Consider the following 26,846-nt stretch of genomic DNA (forward strand, 5'->3'; position numbering starts at 1 on the left):
AGCCCATGCGCCACAACTACTGAGCCTGCACTCTAGAGCCCACGAGCCACAGCTACTGAGCCAGCGTGCCACAGCTACTGAGCCCGTGTGCCACAACTACTGAAGCCCGCGCACCTAGAGCCCGTGCTCCACAACAAGAGAAGCCACCGCAGTGAGAAGCTTGCGCACCGCAACAAAGAGTAGCCCCCGTTCGCCCTGCTTGCTGCAACTGGAAAAAGCCCACACGCAGCAACAAAGACCCAGTGCAGCCATAAATAAATAAAATAAATTATCAGTAGGTGGTGCTGCTGAGATTGAATCCAGAAAAATCTATAACACACTGAACTGAAAGATTAGGATTCAGACAGGTTATGTGGGAACGAATGTGACAGAGCCGTCAATTTCTGATTTATTGTTTTTCATGACATCTGAAAAGCACGGATTTTTAGAATTTTGATTTACTTAATATGTGGAATATTCTGGATTTGCCCAACAAAGGAGCAGCAGTGGATGTGTCTCCACAGAATCTGAAGGATAGGCATGTTATAGATCATTTTCTGACATGCTACACTGGGGATTAACTACTGCCTTCTTGATTCATTGCTTTGAGATATAAGCAATGAATCAAAATGTGCATCAAGATTTTTTAAATGGTTCGATTTTAATTTCCTGGAGAAGAGAATTACATGCAGTTTAACAAGTGCCCCCAGCAATCCTTGTGGTCACACTGGTTTGGAAAATGCTGACAACATGCAGCCTTCTTCTTCTGGCCTACGTTTCCTTATACACTCGGCCTGAGTTTTCACAAACATTCTGGGGTCACAGTCACCTTTGAAAAGGTGAAGAAAGCTGTGGATCTTCTCCCCAGAAAAATTCTCCCACCTAGAGTGTTACATATAATTTCAGGTGTTTCAGAGATATTTACGTATTTATTTATATTTATTTATTTGACGTGGACTTTTTTTTTGAAGTCTCTTTTGAATCTATTACAATATTGCTTCTGTTTTATGTTTTGGTTTTTTGGCCGCGAGGCATGTGGGATTTTAGCTCCCTGAACAGGGATCGAACCTGCACCCCCTGCATCGGAAGGCAAGTCTTAACCGCTGGACCGCCAGGGAAGTCCTTCATAGATATTTATAGTCCATCTATATAGGCTATTTTATGAACCCCTGTCCTATAGAATAAGTTTAAAACTCCTCAGTCTAGATATCGAGGCTTCCCCTAACCTCGGCCCACCCCACTGATGGACCCTTTTGCCCCATTATTTCCATCATAACTCAGGAGGTGTGAAGATGAAAAGATTTTATAGATTATGTTCTTGACCGTAATGGAAAAATTGAAATCAAAGAACCCGTATGGTTTCTGTACAGCCTATGTGAGTTCTTCATACTACAGAATACAGTCTGTTGAGGAAATGATGTAGGCAGGATTTCATATTTTGCATCATTGACATCTTCCAGGAAAAAAAAATGGTAAAGGAGATTGCGTTGACCTGTTAAGCCACTTTTTTCTAGACTCAAAGACAAGCCTTTTATTTCGAGCATAGTTTTAGGGCCATGGCGTACCACAGGGAAATGTGTTCTGGCAGCACTGTGGTGAAGCATGAGGGTTCACGTCAGGCTTCTTCAGTCTTTTTCCAAAACTTCCTTTGGCATCACCAGGCCTGGATTCTACCAGCAGAGCTGTCAAGTCACTCAAAGTTTTCTTTTTATTATTGAGACTAATAGGTTTGTTACTAGTCTGAATCAACTTAGCAGTTTGCTACTGAGTGTAATATAAGTTCAAAGTATTATTATCAATACAGAGGAAGGTCTGTAGACTAATTCCAATATCTTAGGTCAGATCCCCAATAGATATTAAAAATAGAAATCATATCTGGGCCATTACCTCTGTGATGGTGATTTAACCACTACATTGTGTTCACTTCTATATTTATTATAATGATTAGCTAGCTGTTTATGTACAATTGGTTTATCCAAGCTTAAGTAATATAGGGAAAAAAAACCCATAACTCATGTTGAGTGGCAAGACAAAGTTTTTAAAAACACATGCAGAGTTTTAAAATGTAAACTTAGTTCTTTGTATATATGAGATTTTCATTTATTTATTTCCCATGATCTCGTTTTAACAATAGTGTAAAGTTGAAGATGGAATTCAGCAGATGTTTGAGCACCAGGGGAATCTAACAACTACTAAGTGGACAGAAGAAAAGTTGGCATAGCAGGCCTGACTGCCATTTTTTTGAAAGTCCTGTTTCCAAGGTTGGCCCTTGGCTGGCATTTGGGAACTTGGATTTGAGGAGGGTTCCCACCATTCTCACAACTGACAAGAGTGGCTCACTGGGCCTGAGCTATTTACACAAATGGTGTGGTTTATGCTGAACACCTGCTTTCCTCTGGGAGGCTGGAATCTGGGGACATGTCAGGTAGAGAGTACCTACATGATCAGCCCCAGTAAAAACCCCAGGCACTGAGTCTAGAGAGCCTTCCTAGTTGGCAACATTTCACATGTGTTTTCACAGCTTGTTTCTGGGGGAATTAAACTCATCCTGTGTGACTCTGGACCAAGGACTCTTAGAAGCTTGTACCTGGTTTCCCTGGACATCCCCCTACGTGCCTTTTCCCCTTGCTGGTTTTGCTTCAAGTCCGTTCAGTGCAATAAATTACAGCCATGGGTACAGTACGCTGAGCTCCGAGAGGCCTCCCAGTGAATCATCAAAACTGCGGGTGGCATTGGGATCCCTACAACACAACAAGATCCCGTCACTGCCTTAAAGGAGGTCATGAATGTGTAAGGAAAGAAAACATGTACTTTAAAACTACAGCACGAGGTAGAATTTAGTAAGGCATTCAGTACTATAAGAAGAGATAAGGGCTAATATTGCAACTCGGGAGTTAGATACAGGCTTTAGTCATTTCAGTGTTTTGGAGCAAAAGTTTTTCTTCAATTTTATTGTGGTAATAATCGGTACACAAAAAAACCCACGTAATTAACGTGCACCCTTTTGTGAGTTTGGATGTATGTATGTATACTCGTGTTACCATCACCACGATCAAGGTGATAACCATATCCATCATCTCCAAATTGTCCTTGTGTCCCTTGGTTTTGTTTTTGTGGTGAGAACACTTAATATGAGATTTACCCTCTTAAACTTTTAAGTGCATAATACTTTGATATTAACTACTGGCACAATGTTTTAGAGCCCATCGCTGGGACTTACCCATCTCATATAACTAGCTTTATGCCCATTGAACAGCAACTTCCCATTTCTCCATCTCCTGGTACCACCATTATATTGTCTACTTCTATGTGTCTGGCTATATTAGGTGCCTCATATAAAAGGAATCACGCAGCATTTGTCCTTCTGTGACTGACTGATTTCACTTATCATGTCTTCAGTGTTGTTGCAAAGAGTAGGGTTCCCTTCCTTTTTTTAAGGCAGAATAGTATTCCGTTGTATGTACATACCACAATTTCCATATCCATTCGTGCTAGTGGACACTTGGGTTATTTTCATTTCTTGGCTGTTATGAATAAGGCTGCAATGAATGCAGGAGTGAAGATACCTCTTCAAGATCCTGATTTCAGTTCCATCCCAGAAGTGGGATTGCTGGATCATCTGGTAGATGTATTTTTAATATTTTGAGGATGCTCCATACTATTTTCCATAGCAGCTGTACCGTTTTACATTCCCACCAACAGTGTACAACAAGGATTCCAATTTTTCCATATCTCTCCTCGCCAACCCTTATTTTTTTTTTTTTTTTTTTGGATAATAGCTATCTCACCAGGTGTTGTCTTGTTCCAGATTTGAGAGGAAAAATTTTGCTTTTTCACACTGAGTATGATGTTAGCTGTGGGCTTTTCATATATGGCCTCTATTGTGTTGAAGTAAGTTCTTCTATACTTGATATAATTTTTAGAGTGCCATGAAAAAGTGTTGAATATTGTCAAATACTTTTTTCTGCACGTATTGAAATAATCACATTATTTTTTGGTCCTTCATTCTGTTAATGTGATGTTGTCACGTCGATTTGCATATGTTGAACTATCCTTACATCCTAAGGATAAGTCCCACTTGGTCATGGTTTATGATCCTTTTAATGTGTTGTTGAACTAAGTTTGCTAATGTTTTGTTGAGGATTTTTTATATCCATGTTCACCAGGAATATTAGCCTGTAGTTTTTTGTTTTTTTCTTGTGGTGTTTTTGTCTGGCTCTCCTATTAAGATGATGCTGACCTAGTGAAAGGAGTTTGGATGTGTTCTCTCTTCTATTTTTAGAAGAGTTTGAGAAGGATTGGTATTAATTCTTCTTAAATTTCGATGATAGAATTTACCTATGAAGCCCTCTGGTACTGGGCTTTTTTTTTGGTTGTTGGGAGATTCTTGATTATTGATCCAATCTCATTATTTGTTATTGATCTGTTCAGTCTTTCTGTTTCTTCTTGACACGGTCGTGGTAGTTTTTAACGTTTCTTCTAAGTTATCCAATTTGTTGATATATCATTGTTCATAATAGTCCCTTATTTTTTTTTTAAATTTCTGTGGCATCAGTTGTAATGCCTCCTCTTTTATTTCTGATTTTGAATTTTCTCTCCTTTTTTTTCAGTTAGTTCAGCTAATGGTTTGTTGATATGTTTATCTTTTCAAAAAATGAACTAGTTTTATCTGTTTTTTGTATTGTTTTCTATTCTTTATTTCATTTCATCAGTTTCTGCTCTAGTCCTTATTATCTCCTTCTTTATGCTAATTTTGAGCTTAGTTTGTTCTTCTTCTGTTTACTTGAGGTGTAAAGTTAGGTTGCATGAGATCTTTCTTAATGTAGGTGTTTATCACTAAAAGCTTCCTTCTCAGTACTGCTTTTGCTGTATCCCCTAAGCTTTGGTATATTTTGTTCTTTTTTTTCATTTGTGTCAAGATATTTTTAAATTTCCCTTTTGACTTCTTCTTTGACCCAGTGGTTGTTCAAGAGTGTGTTGTTTAATTTCCTTGTATTTGTGTGTTTTCCTGATTTCCTTTTGTTACTGATTTCTAGTTTTATTTCATGGAAGAATGCAATAAAATAAAGTAAAAAAGATTTCAGTCTTCTTAAATTTGCAGTGACTTGTTTTGTGACTTAGCATGTGATCTATCCCAGAAAATGTTCCATGTATGCTTCAAAAGAGTGTATATTCCACTGCTCTTGGTTTGGAATATTGCGTATAGACTGTTAAGTCAAATTGGTTTATTGTGTTGTGCAAATTTGCTGTTTAATTATTCATCTGCCATCTGAAAGGTACATCCATTGTTGAAAATGCAGTATCATAGTCTCCTACTCTTATTGTTTTGCTGTCATGATATGTCTTGATGTATTTCTTTGTGAACTGATGATTTTCCATAGTGGTATGCTTTGATTTCCCTCCTCTTTATCTTTCTTGTATCTACTGTTAGATTTTGCTTTGTGGTTACCATGAGGTAAAACATCTTAAAAATATAAAAGTCTATTTTAAGCTGCTAAGTTTGATCACTTATAGAAATTCTACCCTTTTACTTCCCCCCACTTTATGTTTTTGATGTCACTGTTTATCTCTTTTAATATTGTGTATACATTAACAAATTATTGTGTCTACAGTTTTTTTTTTTTTTTTTTTTTTTGGCCATGCCATGCAGCTTGCGGGATCTTAGTTCCTGACGAGGAATCAAACCCGGGCCATGGCAGTGAAAGCGCAGCGTCCTAACCACTGGACTGCCAGGGAATTCTCTGTCTTTTTAATACTTTTGTACTTTAACCTTTATACTAGCATAAATGATTAACACACTACCATATTACAGTATTAGAGTATTTCAAATTTGACTATATACTTTACCAGTGTTTTATCTTTTCATGTTTTCAAGTTACTGATTAGCATCCTTTCCTTGATGAAAAAAAAACTTGGAAGAACTACTTTTAGTATTTCTTATAGGGCAGATCTAATGGTGATGGAATCTTTCAGATTTTGTTTTTTGAGAAAGTCTGGATCTTTCCTTCATTTCTGAAAGACAACCTTGTTGGGTAAAGTGTTCTTGTTTGGCAGGGTTTTTGTGTTCGTGTGTTTGTTTCCCCAACACACTGAATATATCATCTGACCCTGTCTTGGCTGGCAAGGTTTCTGCTGAGAAATCTGCTGATGGACTTATGTCGGCCCTTATATGTGAGGAATTTATTTATCTTTTTTCTTTAATTGTCTCTTTGTCTTTGATCTTAGGCTGTTTTATTATAATGTATCTTGGAGAAAATCTTTTTGAATTGAAATTTCGGAACGACCGGTTAGCTTCATGAACTTGGGTGTCCAAGTCTCCCTCCAGATTGAGAAGTTCTCAGCCATTATTTCTTTCAATGAGCTTTCTGCCATGTCTCCCTCTTTTCTTCTGCGACTCCAATAATGTGTAGATCGTTTCTCTCAATGGTGTCCCACAGTTCTTGGGGGATTTGTTGACTCTTTTTCATTCTTTTTTCTTATGCTGCTCGGACTGAAGGATTTCATATGACCTATATCCTAGTTTACTAATTTTTTCTATTGTGTGGTCAAGTCTGCTATCAAAGCTCTCTATTGAGGTATTCAGTTCATTTTATTCTTCAACTCTAGGATTTTTTTTAATAGTTTCTGTTTCTTTGTTGAACTTCTTATATTGTTCATGCATTGTTTTCCTAGTGTCCTTTAGTTGTCCCTGCTTTAAGAGGGTTATTTTGAATTCTTTGTGAGACAGTTCATAGATCTCCCTTTCTTTAGGGTCAGTCACTGGAGCTAATCATGTTACCTTGATTATTCGTGATCCTGTGGCTTTGTGTTGGTTTCTGTGCATTTGAGGAAGTAGGCACCTCTTCCGGTTTTTACAGATTGGCTTCAGCAGGGAAAGCCCTTTACTAGTGAGACATTCCAGGTGAACCATCTGGTGTTGTCTGTGGTTGGCCTTGCTGATGGAGGCCCTGGGCTGGCAGCTCTGGTGCCTGGATCAGCAGATGGGCAGGCTTGGTGCCTGAGTCCTTGTGGTCAAGCCTGGATCCTGGCTCCACAGAGCCAGCTAAGTGCTGTGAACCTGGGGTGAGCCCAGTGTCTGGGTCTGCAAGTGTTGGCTTGCGGCTAGGCTGGGCACCTGGCTTCATGGAGCTAACATGGTGCTGGGGTGGGTTGGGAGCCTGGGTCTGTGATAGCAGACCTGGCACTGGGCCTGGTTGGGAGCCTGGGTTCATGGGGGCCAGTCTGGTGCCAGTGCTGGGATGGGCTGGGATCCTGGGTTTACAGGAGCCCACCGGAAGCCTGACACCACAGGAGCCACCTGGGGCTGTGGAGGCTGGCAGTGCTGGGTTCTGCAGTGAAGCTGGGTGCTCACTTCATTCTCCTGCCGCGGGAAGGATGTCTGTTTCCCCAGTGGGCTGCCCAGGTTTAGGTAACTTCACATAATGTGATTATCTTTCCTGCCATCTTCAATGGCTCTTTTCTTATTTCTGTGCTCCATCCAGGTGCTGTAATCCCTCACCTGGAGCTCTTAGCTCTTCTGAAGGTATTTTTACATGTGGATAGTTGTTCCAGCGGATGTTTCTGGGAAAGAATGGGCACTGGAAATTCTGATACTGCCATCTTGCTGATGTTACTCCATCCCATTTTGTTCCTGTGTTCTCCTGATTTTGCTGAGTTGTTTATCTGTGTTCTTTGTAGTTCATTGGGCTTTTTAAGATGATTAGTTTGAATTCTTTGTCCGTTTGTGGAACTCCATTTCTTTAGGGTCAGTAACTAGAAGTAAATGTTTCCTTTGGTGGTGTTATGTTTCCCTGATTCTTTGTGATGTTTGTATCCTTTGTTGGTGTCTGTGAATTTCAAGACCGTCTCAACAGGCTGGCTCCAGAAAGGAAAAGACTTCATCAGTGTGACTCAGCCTGGCCTGGGATCCTGGGATTCTGTATGTTGGTGGCATCCACAGGCAGGGGTGTTCACTTCCAGGGTCCTTGGGGTCTGTAGTTCAACAGTGCTTGTGGGGTTTGTGATGGGCAGGACTGGCTGGTGGGGTCTCTAGTTGAATGGGGCCGGCTGGTGGAGCTCTGTGGTCAGGTGGGGTCGTTTGTGCGGCTGCGGTGCCGTCTCTGAGATCTGTGTGTACTAGCCGCTGAAAACCCCTACCTCTTTTTAACTTCTTAACCGTCTCCAGGTGGTCTAGCTGTGCCAGTTTCTTCAGTTTTCTGCATGAGGTGAGACAGAAGTGGGCCTCCTGAGGAGTGCCCTGAAATGCTGGGAAAGTTGGATATGCACCTTGGTCTCTCTTTTCTCCACTAGAGAAATCATGGGCCAAAGGGGATCCTTCTTGGTGTTGATGTGCCGGCTTGGGGGGCGTTGGGGGGCAATGCAGACAAAGTGAAACTGTTCTTCTTATCCTTTTAAATGTGATTTTTCTTAGTTTTCATGCTCTCCTGGGGCGCTGTAGCCTCTTCCCTGGGTTCTGGAATTCTCACAAAGGCATTCTTGTCCATGGATAGTTGCTAAACTGGTGTTTCTGTTGGGAGACTAGGACTGGGGACTTCCCATTCCACCATCTTGCAGATGTCACACCTTGGAGCAAACTTAAAAGTCTATTCTATTAAGACCTTTGAAGGAATCTTTTATTTCTCTAGCTAGACTAGTTTCTTGAGCTCGAGAATGTGCCTGCTTTTTTTCAGGAAACTTTACCTGAACCTCTGGGTTGACCATGTCCCCTTCCTCTCTGCACAGAAGATGCCTCGGACACGCATCTCTTCATTGCACTCGTACTGAAATGATTCATGGCTCTATCCGTCTCTTCAACCAGATCGTAAGCCTGTAAGGGCAGAGAGCATCATGTCTTGGTCATCTTTGTGTCCTTGCATTAGCGTAGTAGCTCGCATAGAGGGTCCACTCAGTTCATTTGTGAATTCATTGTGTCACTCATTCAATGGATAATTATTGAGATCTTACTATGTGCTAAGCACTAGCCTAGTATGAGTATCTAACAGAGAGCAAAATTGGTAAAAATTCCTGCCCTAAAGAAACTTACCTTCTAGTTGGGGGAACAGACAAGTAACGTAATAAATAAGTCAAATAAACATTATGCTATTAATAAGTAAAAGAAAAAGTGAGGAGAAGGATAAGAAATTGAAGAGGGAGAATATTGGAATTTTGGATAAGCCGTCTCACTGAGAAAGTGTCATTTAAGTAAAGACCTAAAGAAAATGAGGTCGTTGGCTCTTTGGATATCTGCAGGAGATAGCAGCAAGGAGGAGGCCTGGGGGAAGCCTTGACGCCTGGCATGTTTGAAGAATATTGAGAGAGAGTAATAGGAAATGAAGTCAGAGAGAAATGTGCTGAGTGGTAGGGCCTTGAAAATTCTGGTAAAGCCTTGGGCTTTTACTCTAAATGAGATGAGAAGCCAATGGGGGGCTTTTGACAGAGAAGAGATCAGCTGACTTACTTCATTTAATGTTTATCAAACTAAATAGTCCAAGAAGACATATTAATTATGTCCATTTATAGTCTAAACGGTAATTTAGGTCAGAAGATTCCAAACCCACAATATCTTTAAAACTATTCTCTTAAAACAAGCCAAAACAAACCTGCACCGTGCAGTGGAGTTAGGGAACGTTGCGTTTAGGCCAACCACTTAGAGATCTTGATCTAGCTAGATTAACCAAAATAACTGGATAATCGTCACTTCTGCATACTTTCTGAAGATATGGGTATATCTACTCACATTGTTCTCAAGTTATTTTATCTTAAGTAAGGAACAGTTGGAGTGCTGCAAACCTACCGTCATATCCTTAACCATGAAGATTTGGGAAATTTAGGTTAAATCATTCTTGTGAACTTTGGGATGAATGTGCGGTAGTTAATTAGGGCTGCATCTACACTCAAATGGATTTTATTTCTTTGCTTAAATTTGTCACTTTGGAATACTCAAAGGTGAACTAGATTATGGTAGTCCCTTAAAAAAAAAAAAGCTGAGAATTATTGTAAAGAATGAAGTGACTTCCTGCCCCTCTTTAATATTCTAATTCTTAGGTCCCATTTATATACCACTACACACAATTTGTGTTTATATAACAGGAGTGGGAAGTTTTAGTTCTTCCTTTCTTTCCTGCTTTCTTGAGATCTGGACAATTATGATAGAAAAAATTTTACAGGACAGCACCATTACTTTTCAAAAGTAAGGACATTCTAGGGCTTCCCTGGTGGTGCAGTGGTTAAGAATCCGCCTGCCAATGCAGGGGACATGGGTTCAAGCCCTGGTTCGGGAAGATCCCACATGCCGCAGAGCAACTAAGCCCATGCGCCACAACTACTGAGCCCACACCCCATAACTACTGAAGCCCGCATGCCTAGATCCCGTGCTCTGCCGCGATGAGAAGCCCACACACCGCAACGAAGAGCAGCCCCCATTCACCACAACTAGAGAAAGCCCGCGTGCAGCAACAAAGACCCAACGAAGCCAAAAATAAATAAATTTATTAAAAAAAAAGGACATTCTGTACAATTTGTTAATTTGAAGAATAAAGTCACTAGATATTAAAAGGGTTACAAGAGTGAATACGCTGTCGTCTTTGCTCTTACAAAGTTGTTTATTTGTAAATAGCCAGAGAGATGAAATTAATCCTTTCCCTATAATATGAATTTGTATAGTCTGGACTATGACAGCATAACATTAGTAAAGGGGCTTCTATCACATGGTAACATAATCTTACTGAATTTACTTCAGGTGATTTATTTGATGACATCATCTTATGAGGATCAGTAATGTATTTTGGAAACACTCTTTGGAAATGATAAATAATCAGTAAATTAGGCGTAGGGACACACTTTTGCCTCTTCCCTGGGCTCTTCATAGATCCAGCTTGATCCCGAGAGCAGTTTCACTGCCACCAGACCCTGCCTTTTTGCATATCAACACCACATGATCACAGGAAACAAGCCACGGATATGCCAGAACATTCCTGGCAGCTTGTACATTTTGTTTCACAGAATGAAATGCTGAAAACAATGAGCAAAACCTGAGATTACAAATGATCTTACTAACAATTTAAGAGACTGTCAATTTTTGACTTCCTGCCTGCAGGAAGGAAATGACAGTTGGAAGTGTGGAGAACAGGTGCTACCCTGGACAGCATGATATCTTCTGCTTACTAAAATAAAAAACACTGCATCAACACTCCTGTGTGGAAGTGAGTTCTAACCACAAGACTCAGTCTTTCCACCACAGACCCAGCTTCAGAAAACCAAATCTGTTTCCTACCAGGAAGTTGTTAAAGCCAGCATTAAAGAGCAGACTCGGGGACAGATTTCTTCACATCAGTGTTGTGCAAATCCAAGTAAAGAATTCGGGTGGTTTGAAAATGTCCCCCTCCGTGTCCTTCTAATTACTGGCAGTGCAATTGCATGGCGGACTCATCAGGGGACTTAGAAGGGGAGGAATCAGGATTGGCATAAACTGGTCCCAGCTGAAGGGGTAGGTGATCATAAACCCTCTCTTGTATCCCTTTGTCTTTGTCTCCGAGTCAGGGGTGTGGCATTATTTTTCACCCAGTAGCTTAATGCTGGCATCATGGCTTTCTTTTTCTTTGGCAAGCTCGCTAGTTACTCTATCCCTCATGAAGGAAACTTCCCTGCCTCCCATTCTGTTCTGGAAAATTTAGACAAATGATACTTTGGAAGGGCTGAGGACCCTGAAATGATTAAAGGCTATGCCTCGGACCAGACAATTACCAGACAGTCCTCTCCAACATCCTTCATTAACGATGCAAATTCATCATGGATATGCATTCTTGAGGGCATGTGGGTTGGAAAATGTTGGGAAAGACATTGTAACATTGGGACCTATAAAGTCTTTGTGAATGCTTGTAAGGGGCATAGTCTTTTCCGCACATGCATCGTGAGATTAACAAGCTCTGCAATCCCCAGGGGCTTTGTCCTTGGAGCCATGGCTCTCTAGGAAGGAGACATGGCGGCTGTCATTGGGACCACTCAAGGACATTGAAACTCATGAGCTGAGTGAACAGATTGTATTGGGACATTTAGTACATGACTTCTCCTTCTGAAGGGTCAGTGTAGGAACTGCATTCTCTTGGAATGAAAGACGAGTTAGCCATTTTCACAGCCTAGCACATTCTCCCCGCTGCCCACCACTTCTCTTACCCTTCATCTGTTCATTCCTTCCTTTCCCAAGTATGTACTAAGGGCCTATTATGTGCCAGGCATTGTGCTGAGAAATGATGGTACAAAGATGAAAGCAGATGTTCTCTGCCTTGAAGGAGCTTGCGGTTTTGTAGGGAAACCAGTGTGCAAACATTGTAGGGAGACAAGTGCTACAGTGGGAGTATTTGAAAGCTATTTTACATACAGGAGGAAATACTCGCTTCTACTTGGAGGAGAGTAAGGAAAGGTTTCACAGAGGCTAAAACCCTTAATCTGGGGCTGAAGGGTGAAGACTACACTTATTCACACTCTCCTGTGAGGTCAGGAGAAGACATTCAAATTCAACCCTAACTGCCCAGGGAGGAAACAGTTCTTCAGGGCATTCCCCCATCTCCTGCTTGCCTCTTGGCTATTTCACTGCTATTAACTACAGCCACTGCAGGGATAAGTGGGAGTGAAATTTGTTCATTTTGCTTGGAAGTGAGGGAAAACAAATTTGTGGAGGGAAGATTCTAAAAGATAGAGCACAACATTTTTATTAAGCTGGAATTTCTTTGTTCAATTGACTTTTTTGTGTGTGTGTGTGGTACGCGGGCCTCTCACTGTTGTGGCCTCTCCCGTTGCGGAGCACAGGCTCCAGACACGCAGGCTCAGCGGCCATGGCTCACGGGCTCAGCCGCTCCACGGCACGTGGGATCTTCCCGGACCGGGGCACGAACCCACGTCCTCTGCATCGGCAGGCGGACTCTCAACAACTGTGCCACCAGGGAAGCCCCAATTGACTTTTTAAATTTTTTTTTTTTTTAAGATGTTGGGGGTAGGAGTTTATTAACTTATTTATTTTTGCTGTGTTGGGTCTTCATTTTTTGTGCGAGGACTTTCTCCAGTTGTGGCAAGTGGGGGCCACTCTTCATCGCGGTGCATGGGCCTCTCACTATCGCAGCCTCTCTTATTGTGGAGCACAGGCTCCAGACACGCAGGCTCAGTAGTTGTGGCTCACAGGCCTAGCTGCTCCGTGGTATGTGGGATCCTCCCAGACCAGGGCTCGAACCGGTGTCCCCTGCATTAGCAGGCAGATTCTCAAGCACTGCGCCACCAGGGAAGCTCCCCCAATTGACTTTTATTAGTCTAAAATTATTTTCTAATTTTTATGCTTGTGAAATATTCCAACTATGCAAATATTAATTTAAAAAACAACACAAAAACCCCTCTGCCCCAACTCACCCATTCCCCAGGGATATCACTCTTAACAGTTTGGTGGATTATCTTTCTGGATCTTAAATTTACATTTAAATCTACAACTATAGTATTTCAGAACAAACATCCATTTCTTCTCTCTCCCACCCCTCTCCCCACCTCACTGCATCATGAAAATTCTTAAAATTATTTTTCAGAGAAAATACAATTATACTATATAAAGAAGATTGCTGTAACAATATATAGATCTTGCTTTGAGTCAATAGAAAAATCGATACATAAGTTCATTTGTACCATTTTTTTTTAGATTCCATATATAAGTGATATCATGGGAAAGAATCTAAAAAAGAGTGGATGTACGTATATGCGTAATTGATTGACTTTGCTGTACAGCAGAAGGTAACACAACATTGTAAATCAACTATCCTGCAATAAAAATTTTTTTTAAAAATAAAGGTTTCTTAGAATTACCCTGTGAAACCAAAAAAAAAAAAAAGGAAGAGGAAAGAAAAGAAAAGAAAAATCAATGCAGGTCAAAATTCACCTTCTCTAATCAACTTGACTTTGATTTTTTTTCAATCCTCTCCTCTGAATCATCCAGTAGTTTTACGTATTGTATCTGTATGATATTTGGCCCCTGCTCATAAACACATTTTTCTTTTTTTTTTTTTGACTTATATTCAAGCCCTTTGGTTGCAAAGAATGGAAGCCCTGTTTTGTAAGAATACAGGTGACCTGGAGAGTCGAGCAGCTGGGGGACTGGTTTTCTTTGTGTGCTTGTATCGCCCCATCAATCTGTCCCAGTCAGCTCACTCTCTGGATTGACCTCCTATTCCCTCACCATTTGGCTTCCATTTGTTCATTCATTCATTCACTCATTCATTCATTCACTCACTCATTCATTCAGCTAGTTACTGAGTTTGACCACATGTCAGGGGTGGTTCTAGCACATACAGTTTGAGCCGCTCTGATCCTGACTCAAAATCATGGCCTCCTTTAACTCCACTTGTCAAATTCTCCACATTTTTTAGTTCAAATTCCTGTGGGTGAGAAAGTGATTGGCCTAGGTTATGCCAGGCCACGTTTAGACGGCTGGACCTTCTGTAGCCCCGTGCCTGTTCATCCAGATGTGGCTAGAGGAGGAGGGTGGAGGCCTGGGCAGGGTAGGGCTGTCCAACTCATTCCGTACACCTTCTTAGGTCCTACCTGTGTGTCTGTGTCATCTCCCTACCAAAGTGTAAGTCACTCACTAAGCCTCTACCATGATCTACCATGATGTTACAAGGGTAACACAGTCTTTCCTTTACATGGAGTTGGGCTTGTTGTGGGCAGAGGACAACAGTCATAAACTCCCTGCCACTCAAGGAAAGCACAGCTAGTATCAGGGCGTTCCCTGTGGTGGAGAACAGCTGGTCCCATCACGTGAATGTAACACTCTTGGTCTTATCTTTGAAGGTAAAGGTGAAGAGAAAATAGGAACTGGAGGAAGATTAGAGGCGAGAAATATAAAGTGAGTCTCAGTTTCAAATTCCCGTACATGGAAATAAATGGAATTACAGTCCAGGTAAGAGCCAGGCTGTTTTTACTCGACACCTGTCTTCAATTACTCAGATCACAATTCCTATTAATACACAAAATTTGTGGAAGAAGTTATAATACATTGTAGCACTAGATGACTCAAGACCGAGGGTTAGGAGGTTAAAATCTAGCTTGTATCTAGTATCATTTAAATAGAAACTTTGTCAGGGATGATACAGAGAACTGATGTCAATGGTATGCTATGAGAAATAGTTGCCTTAACAGAACCGCTGCTCAGATGGTTTTCTGCCGCATCCTTTTGTATTCTTGCTGTCCTTCTTCCAAGTCTCTTCTTGCATTTGTGAGGGCTTCTGCTCCACGTCAGTGGATTCGAGGTCAAAGAGGGTAACTTGACCGCTAGAGGAGCCACCTGTCTGATTATCCTGCAGTGGGAAGGCAGGAGGTGTGAATCCTCGGGGCCACCCCCAGAATCCTAGGTGCATCCCGAGAGCCAGGCAGCCCCGGGGTCCCTTCTGCAAAGGGCCTTGGGGGAGAGAAGCTGAGAGAAATGCACGTGGGGGTTGGGTGAGGTGGGGTGGCATCTGACACAAAGCCAGCAGATAGGAGGGGTTGGGTCAGCGTGTGTGGGTGCTGGACTCTCCTCGTCACTCCTGCACTTGATGTATCAGGCTCCTCTGTGGCGCCCAGGTGGCTTCCCTGTCTCTAGGTTAATACCATTCCTGCCCTCCCTTCACATCAGCACCGTCCCTCCTTTCCAGGTGTTCAAGTGACTCCTCTGTTCAGAAAATGCTTTTTGACACAGACACACACATGTGCACACACGCACACACACACGCCCCAAATCCTTCATGGGACGTGGACGTTCTGACCCCAGACGGTTTTTCTAGCATCACTTGCCCCTGGGTCCTGCCATACACACTGGACTCACCACCATTCCTCCCTCCTTGCTTCTTTGCCTGCCTGAAATGTCACTGACACCCCAACACCCACCTTCGGGCCTCATCATCATCTTTCCCTCCCCTTCCCACAGCCCAAAGAGGAAGTTCTCTGGGGTACCATGGCATTTAGGCTATACTTCTGACCTCAGTTAATTTTTTGTTGCCGTAGGTTTGTGGATTGTGAGCGTTTTCAAGGCAGGAACCTTTGTCCCTCATTCACTGTCGCACCCCACAGCCAGCAGAGTGTTCATCACAGCTGTTCCAAAGCGGTTTGCAAAGGAGGGATATTCATGGGGACCACTGTTGTCTTTTAAATATTTGATATTTGCTTTTGGACTAGATATAGATAACTCTGCATGTGTCGGTCCTGACAACCAGTTCCTCGTATCGCCATGTTAGCTTCCTGACCCGCAAAATAAAAATAATGCTGGTCTGTGTTGCATAGCAATCAATGTGCCAGAACAAATAAATATTTCAAGTACCAGGAAGAAGTCTTGTTAGGAGACTGGCAAAGTGAATCCAAACTCCCTTTTCAAGCACTTGGAAGAAAAATGAGGGGTCATTCTCCTAGATGAAGACTCAGATTTTGGGTTTTTCCCTTTGCCTGAATTTGCTTAGATATAAAAATAGGGGATTGGGGGCTTCCCTGGTGGCGCGGTGGTTGAGGGTCCGCCTGCCGATGCAGGGGACGCGGGTTCGTGCCCCGGTCCGGGAGGATCCCACATGCCGCAGAGCGGCTGGGCCCGTGAGCCATGGCCGCTGAGCCTGCGCTCCGGAGCCTGTGCTCTGCAATGGGAGAGGCCGCAGCAGTGAGAGGCCCGCGTACCGCAAAAAAAAAAAAAAAAAATAGGGGATTGGATTATGTCTCTTCTTCCCCTTTAACTCTAAAATTATATTATTGCGATGGTTCTACTTAACAAGTGTTAAATATTGCATCAATGTTTTTTTGTGCTCAAATTCACAATAAAGACTACATTAAAAGATCCCGCTTTTACCGATGCTCCAAAGCATATTCTGAAATTCATTTGACTTGTAGTAACGGATGTGCAAACACATTGAGTGATCACTTCCACAACTGCTCTGTTTCTTTAAGAGACCTCGGTTAAGTTGGAAGATCACTGAACCATATGAGGGTCAATAAAAGAATAAAAAGTCACTGGTTAGTGATTCGAGTACAAGGAACTTGATCCCAGTTCAGTGTCTGTGAGTCCATATGCTGCTCCCGGTCAGAGTGGGAGCGTCTGGTCCCCAGGTGCTCGCCCTTCCAGGATGGTTTCGAGGAGACTGATGAAGCTGCTGTTCTTTGAGCTCCTTGAGCTTGCTGCTTTCTCTGTCCCCACGCTGGTGATAATGGAACAGTTTGCCGATGCCTATCAAAGCACAAGGGGTACACCTGGCAAAGCGCATTATTGGCTGATTGTTTCCTGTTCCATCGCCTATGTATCTTCAGTGACTCTTTTGATTTGGGTTCCCGTGAAACTTCTCTTGTACAGGAAACGTCATCTTTACCAAAAAATCAAAGGATGGTAAGTAACAGAATCCTTCAGCAGGGAACCCCTGGGATGCTTTCAAAGAGATTTTCTCATGTACTCTGGGTAAGGATGTTAGTGTAGCACACAGGTACATAATGTGAGATTAAGGAGAGGTAATAATCACTGTTTATATAAATGTGTTCCTATTATGGTATCTTCCATATTTTTTATCGGGTCATTTTTTACTGACATGTGTTCCTAAGAGCTAGCATGAATCTCTGATACTCTGAGTAGTAATTGTTGTACTAATTCCTCTGTACACAGAACTGCACAAAGTTTTCACAGTTAATTTACAGAAATCATAACTGTAAGGTTCTAATATAGAATTTTTTCTTTTGTGTAAAACTGAAAGTAATGTCTATGTTAAAATGTTTATATTGCATTATTTTGTAGCTCTAAGGCATCCTTTGAGCATTAACCAACTGAGATTTTTAAGCAAATTGGTTCCTTTACTTAGATTTTAAAAAATTTGCTATGTTGGTAAATTCTATTACCTTGGTGAGGGGAGGGGTAAGTAATTAAAATAATAACACAAATATTTTAAATAAATCAAGGTTTAATATGGATTGAACTCAGTTTAACTAATGACTGTATTGATCCATGTAAAGGTAATGAGAACATATAATTTCTGATCCTCATATATTTTTCCTTTTAAATCTTCAGATCTGGTTCTTGTCATCTGGGATCTCTTTGATAAGTTAAATTTTTCTTTCATACTAATCTTTCTTTTTTTTTTTTTTTTTGGCTGCATTGGGTCTTCGTTGCTGCGCTCAGTCTTTCTCTAGTTGCTGCGAGCGGGGGCTACTCTTCGGTGCGGTGTGCGGGCTTCTCATTGCGGTGGCTTCTCTTGTTGCAGAGCACAGGCTCTAGGTGCATGGGCTTCAGTAATTGTGGCACATGGGCTCAGTAGTTGTGGCTCACGGGCTCTAGAGCGCAGGCCCAATAGTTGTGGCACACGGGCTTAGTTGCTCCGTGGCATGTGGGATCTTCCCGGACCAGGGCTCGAACATATGTCCCCTGCATTGGCAGGAGGATTCTTAACCACTGCGCCACCAGGGAAGTCCCCATACTGATCTTTTAAAGTTGAACAACATAGGGACTTCCCTGGCGATTCCGTGGTTAGGACTCTGTGCTTCCACTGGGGGGCCTGGTTTGATCCGTGGTCAGGGAACTAAGATTCCGCAAGCCATACGGTGTGGCCAAGAAAAAAAAGTTGGACAACATAGAACACATTTGAAAAGCAAGGAGTCGGGAATTTTAACCCAAGCAAAGGCAGAAATATAAAAGTAATAGACACAGCAGTATAGCGAGAAGTCCTGTTGCAAGGGTGTGGCAGGGGAGGCATGAAGCGTGGGGCACAGGAAGGGCTCTTTAGGTACTGACACTGGGTGTCAACCCCAAAATCACCAGGGGACTCAGTGCCCCGCGGGCAGAGCTCCTGTGAGGTTTCCGAAAATAAATCACGTGGTTGGCATCAATGGGGTTTAGGCATTTTCCAACACTTGACCCAAATCCTCAGCATCAACTAAGGGGTGGGTCTGAAGCTGAGCTGGGCCCTCCACCCCTCACACCCGCTAGGAGTGGCTTCGACTGTTGAAGACTCCTGGCCAGGCTGGGGAATGTGTAAATGAGTACAGGAGTAAACCAGTGGCAAGCTGGTCATGCCCAGGAAGGTGCTCTTTGAGTTTTTTTACATTGGCTCAATCCCTAGGACCTTAGGTCTGAATATCATTCAGGCAGCAAACTTTCCCATGTTGCTTACTATTATTAATATAATATTATTGTTATTGTCATTAAGCTATAATTGCTTCTTTACTGATCACTTATTATGTACTATAAAATTTATGTATGAATTTCATTTCATCCCATACCACCTTGTGAAGTATATATATTTTATGAGCTTATCATTATTATTTCCAAGACGAAACTGATGATTAGAGAGGTTAAGAAACTTACCCGGTCAATTGACAAGTGAGTGAAAGGACTATACTTTGGACCTAGGTCCATCTGATTCTGTAATTGGTACTTCTAACCACTACCCGAAACTGCTTCTTTGAAGGATGAGGTCCCAGTCTCTGGGGGCAATTGAAAGTAAGGAAGAGAAGTAGTCTTTCATTTCTACCCCCTAGTGTTTGTGTTTGTGTCTGTTTGCTGTTTTTGTCTGTACATCTGGTCCAGCTACTCCCCTTGTGCTAAGTTGTCTTCGGCTGTCACAACAATTACATCTTCCAGTGATTTCTTTTGGGAAATACTCTTCCAGTCTTTTCCTTCTATTTGTGGGTGTGGCCGGCCATGAGTGTTCGAAATAGTTTTAGATAGAGGACAGGTTACCTATGATTTCAGTGAAACTGTTCCCTCATGGCCTCTTTTATGAGCCATTATTATCTCTTACTGGCCTAGAAAAGAAGAAATTGTTACTGAGTACTAGTCTAGGAGCCTTACACATTCTGCACTATTAAAGTTAAACTTTATGACAACCTAGTAGGTATGCACTAGTATTCTTGTTTTATAGATGAAGAAATGGAAACTTGAACATGTGATTAACTTTGTCTAGTGATAAAACTTATAACTGGTGGAGCTGGGATTGGTGAGCCCACACTGATCTTATTGTGTGCTGTTTCTTCTAACTTATGCAACTTCTCCTGTAGTTTTTCTGACTTTGAATGCAAAGTGTGTTTCAAGAAAAATGCAATTCTTCTAGTGTCATTAGGATACATTTCCCCTAAAGATGTATATTTGGATGTTATATCATGGGTCCCAAAAACGAGTATAGGATATTTTAATATACGTGGTAACATAGCGTGTGTGTGTCATATAACCTGATTCCTAGATGAAGATGATGCAGACATTATTGCTACTATAGAAAGTAGCGATTGAAAGTATGAATTATTTTTGAAGAATACTTAAATAGTTGTTTATGTGAGATTTCATAGATTCTTAGCATTCACAGATACACTGTTGATGGGCCTGTTTGAGAACCTCTCTGTATGTCCACATTGGCGTCATGGGCCCTGTGAGGCTGGTACTGAGGAGAGAGTGAGTCAGCCAGCTAGTGAAGCCCTGACAATATGGCTGAGAGTTGCAGACCTGAGTTTAAATCCCAGCATTGACCCTGATTGGGAGACCGTGTGTGAGTTCTTTAAATTCTTTAAATTTTAGTTTTCTCATGAGCAGAATAGGGACGACCTAGTTTCTTTATTGGGTTGTTTTAAGAAGCTGAATAAGATATGCATGTAAAGTTCCGAGCACAGTTCCTGGCACATAGTAAGGACCCAGTGAATATTAGTGTTGTGACCTCAGACTGAATCATGTTTCCATTGAAAACATGATCTGGGGTAATCCTCAGAATGACTCTGAGAAGTGGTAAAAGTAATGATAAAAGTGATAAAACTGAAGAAAATTCTATATTATAAGTGGTACTCTGCATATCTGGAGAATCTTGTAGGTCTCTTTTATCCTTTGAGAGTAATGAGGGTCAATAAAGTGGTCTCATGAATATCTTATAAAGTATTTTGCATATATACATAACATGCTTTTATTTATTTTTTATTTTTTTTAAAATTGAAGTATAGTTGATTTATCATGTGTGTTAATTTCTGCCACATGGCAAAGTGATTCAGTTATACATATATATACATTTTTTAATATTCTTTTCCATTATGGTTTATCTCAGGATACCAAATATAGTTCCCTGTGCTATACAGTAGGACCTCATTGTTTGTCCATTCTGTATGTGATAGTTTGTATCTGCTCATCCCAAACTCCCAGTCCATCCCTTACCCTCCGCCATCTCCCCGTCGGCAACCACAAGTCTGTTCTCTACAGTGTGTGTTTTATTTTTCATTTTCTCACTTGACCTGCATGCCTGTGTTGTAAAGTTGAGGGAGTGGATATAATTGCCATTTTATAAGGCAGGAAACAATGTCAGAGAGCTTAAGGCACACACTAAACCAAAAGTAGTCTGAACTTTTATCCGGTGTTCTTTCCTTTATTCTTGTTAAACACTTCCTCATTCTTTTGGAATGATTGTTCCTTTTTAGGGTTGCCTGTCATAATTTATCAAAGACTAGGGAGCTGGTTTGAGGAACGAAGAAAAGCTATTTATATCCACACCAAATTTTATATCCCAGTAAATAAGAGGAATCTTTGCCCGGGATATCAGTGAATAGGTGAAAACATTGACAAATTAGCCGGAAACTGAAGCAGATTTCCTCAGACAGGGTACCTTGGGGCAAAATAATCCTGGAGGACTTTTGGGGATTCCCAGACTGCTGTGGAAGTCAGGGTTATCCTGGACGGTGCTAAGTTAGAAAGACTCCAACATTTTGGAACATTTTACCTTGTTTACATCCTTATCATATGCCCCCAGATTTGCTGTTGATTTGTTTCAGGTGGCAGTTGTGGTAGCAGCAGTAGTAGTTATAGCTGTCATCATAGTAAAATAAGAGAAAATATTGGCTGAACAATTACTATGTACAAGCAGCGTTGTAAACACATCGCCTGTATGACTTTAGTTAATTCTCGAAGCTTTGTGAAGAAAGCTTACAGTGCCCATTTAACAAGTGAGGAAATTGGGGCACGGAGGTTAAAAGACCACCCAGCCAGTGAGTAGGGAGCCAAGACCAACCCCAGGGTGTCTGGGGTCTGAGCCCCTAAATGGTCCACAGTAACACACACGAGTGACAGGCTAACCCAAGGAGGGAGAGCTCTCTCTTTTCAGCACCTCTGAGAAGGTCATCGGTGAGTTACCACGAACTAAACCCTGGTGCTTAACAGTTACCTCTTCCCAGAGCATCCCCTTTCTTTCAGTCTGTCTGTCATCTTCTGAAACGCTCAGGACTGATCATTTTCTCCTCCTTGATGACAGGCTTTCTCTGCTTGTCCCACAATCTCTAGTAAAGCAGCGTGAGTGGATTCACTTTTGCTTTTCTGCATATGCAGTGTCACCAGATTCCATGAGTTCTTTCTCTTTCATCTTTCTCTTTCATTCAGGACCTTGCTCTCCGTGGCTGTTTTCCTCTCCCCAGTCAGGCGCTGATTTCCAGGGAGGTGTGCACTTGAGGTTCTGGCCTAGTTCCCCAACTTTTCACCTGTTCAGGTCCGGCGTCAGATCCCTTGTTCTGGTCGCTTGTGTTCAAAAGGAGGCACGAAGAGCATTTTATTAACCTGCTGCGGCTCTGGCAGCCTTCAGCAGCTGCTGTCCTTGCCTTGGGCCTCTCTGTCCCCCTCATTCCCTCCCAGTCCTGTTGACAGAGTCATAATCTGCTTGAAAAATGGTGTCTGCATGTCAGTTCCACCTTTAAAACTCTACGCTTCCCCTTGCTTGTAGAATTCAGTGTTGGCATCATTCTGAAGCTGGAAGGCACCCTAGCGTTCATCTAGGGCACTATTTCTCACAAGACAGTCTGCCTCTGATTTTAAAGGGAATTTACGACTTTTTGTGTCTCTAATTATGAGAAGAGCCTTCCTTATTTCCTCGTATTGAGATAAACTCTGCCACCATGTAGCTTCCTTCCAATCTTCCTTGTACATGTCACATCCTCTGCCCCCCTTTATATGCCAGTGAATTTGGCCATGGCCGGGAGCTCTACCCATCGCCCCCTGATTCCCGCTTTTTATTGCTTTCCTTTCTTCTTTTTTATAAGATGCATCAAGTATTTTATTTATTTTTTTTTGAATTTTTTTAAATTGGGGTATAGTTGTCTTACAATGTTGTGTTAGTTTCTACTGTACAGCAAAGTGGAGTTCCCTGTGCTATACAGCAGGTTCTTATTAGTTATCTATTTTATACATATTCGTGTATATATGTCAATCCAATTCTCCCAGTTCATCACCCCCCCACCCCCTACCCCTCACCCCCCAAGATGTGTCAAATATTTTAATTCGGAAGTTGCATACTTCAACTTGCATAGAAAAATTTGGCCTCATCAATCAATTTTCAGTGATTCAACACTTGCCAATTTCAGAGTACTGTCCTTGTTATGAAATTACACTAGCATGGCTACAAGCAATTAATTAGCCCCATATAATGGTCACTGTCAGTAGCATGAGAACTGACATTAAAAAAAATTAAATTAAAAAAATTTTATGGGACTCTAGTTGATGTACAGTGTTGTGTTAGTTTCAGGCGTACAGCAAAGTGAATCAGCTATACGTATACATATACCCCTTTTTATTACTTTTCGAGCGCTCTCATCGGCTCTCATAAACTGTCCCTTGTACAGTGACGACTCCCCACGTTGTGTTTCTAGGGGTGACCTTTTCTCTGAGCTCACTGACATCTTCTCTTCTCCAGTGTCCAGCCTCCATCAGTATTTCTTGTCTTATGATTTCTGGACCTTTTACTCTTTGGGATGCCTCCTTGGGATGCTGGTTGGCTTGTTAATGTCTGAGTGTGGTCTCATTGATACCACACACCTTCAATTTATTACAAAGCACAATAACGCGAAACGTGGCAAAACAAGGTCTGCCTGTATATTGGTTTTAGCCAACAGTTCTAAGTTTTAAGGCTTGACAATAAACCTCTGTGTCTGGACACTGTTCTCTGGGCTCATCAAGGTGGTGGCTCCACCCTCTTGGCCTTGGGCAGCAGCCCTGCTCTCTGGATCTGAGGAGGGAACCCCTGGGCCTGTGGTGGCAGCGGCAGCTTCCCTGGCCTCTGAAGCATCATCAGAGTCATTCTTCCCTTTTCTTGAAGGATAGTACATATTTGCATCCATATAGCTCTGTTTTAGCCTGTTTCCTGCCGATTGTACCCAGAAGTCTCACAACCTTTCTTCATTTTGCCCCATCTCTGTCCCCCTTCAGTGCAAGCTGTCAGGGTTTCTGCTGAGATGGTTGATTGGATTCACAAGCCACACCCTTACTGTTGTCTCCAGAACATGCTGTCTCATTTTTTGTATCTTTTGCAATATGGATAGGGTGAGAATTTTCTGAATCTTCAAGCCTGGGCTTTTTTTTGTTTAACAATTCCTTCTTCAATTTATCTCTCTCCTCTTGCATTTTACTCTAGTCAACAAGGAGAAACCAGGCAGTGCCTTCAACACTTTGCTTAGAAATCCCCTTAGCTAAGTGTCTGAGCTCATTGCGTACAAGTTCTCCTTTATACTCAACAGAACACATTTCAGCCAAGTTCTCTGTCACTGTATAAAAAGGATCACCGCCCTTCCAGTTTCCAGTAACACAGTCTTCATTTCTGTCAGAGATCTCACCAAAAGGACTTTTAATATTCATATTTTTAGCAACATTCTGTTCATAATAATATAGGTATTCTCTAGAACAGTAGAGGCTTTCTGCACAGCTCTCCTCTTTCTGAGCTCTCCCCAGAATCTCCTTTAACTTCCATATTTCCACTAACATTCTCTTCTGGATAATCTAGCCTTTTTCTATCCTGCATCTTCAGACTCTTCCAGACTATCCATTACCAAATTCCAAAGCCACTTCCACATTTTGGATATTTGTTACAGCAGTATCTCACTTCCCTATAGCAAAATCTGTGTTAGTTTCCTAAGACTGTCATAACGAAGTACTTCTAACTGGGTGGTTTAAACAACAGAAATTTATTGTGTCACAGTTCTGGAAGCTAGAAGTTCAAGATTAAAGTGTTGGAAGGCTTGGTTCCTTCTGAGGGCTATGAGGGAGAATCCAGTCCAAGCCTCTCTTCTTTTTTTTTTTTTAACATTTAAAAAAATATTTATTTTTGGCTGTGTTGGGTCTTCGCTGCTGTGTGCGGGCTTTCTCTAGTTGCGGTGAGAGGGGACTACTCTTCATTGCAGTGTGCGGGTTTCTCACTGTGGTGGCTTCTCTTGTTGCAGAGCATGGGCTCTAGGCACGTGGGCTTCAGTAGTTGCAGCATGCAGGCTCAGTAGTTGTGGCGCACAGGCTTAGTTGCTCCACAGCATGTGGGATCTTCCTGGACCAGCGATTGAATACGTATCTCCTGCATTGGCAGGCAGATTCTTATCCACTGTGCCACCAGGGAAGTCTCTCTTCTAGCTTCTGATGGTCTGCTGGCAATCTTCGGCATTCCTTGGCTTATAGATGCATCACCCTGATTTCTGTCTTCATCTTCATATGGTGTCTTCCTGTGTTTCTTCATGTAATCTTCCTTCTGTACATATCTGTCTCCAAATTTGCTTTTATATAAGGCCACTGGTCTTATTGGATGGGGGCCTGCCCTAATGACCTCATTTTAACTTATTACCTCTGTAAAGACCCTATTTCCAAATGAGGTTACATTCTGAGGTCCTGGGGGTTGGAACTTCAGCATGTCTTTTAGGGAGGACACAGTTTAACCCATACCACTCATTAATAAATTAGAAGCATATGTTAGCAGTAAGTCAAGATTTTCAAATACAGGTTATCATTATTTCTGCTTAAATAAAACACAGATTTGGATTAGTGTTCACTTATTAACTAGTCTGTTCATTCATTTAGCATTTATTGAATTCCTACTCTGTGCCAGATATTCTCCAGGGTTATGGGGTTCTTGAACTTGGATGAGAAACAAGTTACATCTCTACTTTCGATAACCTCTGATTGAAAGATGGCATTTCTTTCCACTATGAATGCTGGTAACAAACCAGAGTAGTATTAGCAGGACCTGTAATTTTATTACATAGATTTTTTTTCATATCACATTACAACTGTTGCAGATACTTCAGATTACGGTTTATGATCTTCACTACCTTGAAATTATGAGAGACTACAGTTTCCACTAGATCTTGAATGCTCCAAAGAAAATAAGAAGACACTGTATTCTTAGATAAGTGTATATATTACTAAATCAAAATTTTAAAAGAATGTGGATAACTGTATTACTTTTTTTTTTTTTTTCTTTTGCGGTACGCGGGCCTCTCACCGTTGTGGCCTCTCCCGTTGCGGAGCACAGGCTCCGGACGCGCAGGCTCAGCGTCCATGGCTCACGGGCCCAGCCGCTCCGCGGCATGTGGGATCTTCCCGGACCGGGGCATGAACCCGTGTTCCCTGCATCGGCAGGCGGACTCTCAACCACTGCGCCACCAGGGAAGCCCAGATAACTGTATTTCAATATAATTGCTTTGTTTTGTAGTCTATGTATTTTGTGCATTTAAAAATTCTATTCTGAGAAGGGTCCATAGGATTTAGCAGATTCCCAGGAAGTTTATTGTACAAAAAAGATTTAGAAACATTGTTCTAAATGCTGGAGCTAAAGTAATGAACAATTCAGATAAGGTACATAGTCCCATGGAACTTACCTTGGGGATAGGCACACAGGAGCCAGACATGGAAGATCTATGATCTAGATTTAGGTCTGCGATCTAGAGACACCCTGGCAAAAAGGAAGAGCCAGTGTAAGCCTGGAAGGTGGGGCAAGCTTGGTGTGACCACAGAATAACCAGGGTGCTAGTATGGCAGGATTAAGTGGATGGTGGGGAAGAGGCAGGTCATTCTAAGTGAAGAGAGTAGGAGAAATAAGAGAAACCACATCACGTAGAACACTTAGGCAACAGTGATAGGTTTCAATTTTATT

The 26,846-nt window shown here is 41.9% G+C and overlaps 1 protein-coding gene across 1 annotated transcript in view; it reads left to right on the forward strand.

Annotated features, from left to right (window-relative positions):
* Positions 1 to 17,072: 17,072 nt before the first annotated feature.
* The window catches only part of TMEM236 (transmembrane protein 236), a 41,440-nt gene continuing 31,666 nt past the window's right edge, over positions 17,073 to 26,846 (forward strand). The window contains exon 1 of the mRNA XM_065872887.1: positions 17,073 to 17,329. Coding sequence (XP_065728959.1) covers positions 17,073 to 17,329 — 257 coding nt within the window. The remainder of the gene's footprint in view (positions 17,330 to 26,846) is intronic.

The sequence above is a fragment of the Phocoena phocoena genome, chromosome 2 (assembly GCF_963924675.1).
Source record: "Phocoena phocoena chromosome 2, mPhoPho1.1, whole genome shotgun sequence".
In the NCBI taxonomy this organism is placed as follows: domain Eukaryota; kingdom Metazoa; phylum Chordata; class Mammalia; order Artiodactyla; family Phocoenidae; genus Phocoena; species Phocoena phocoena.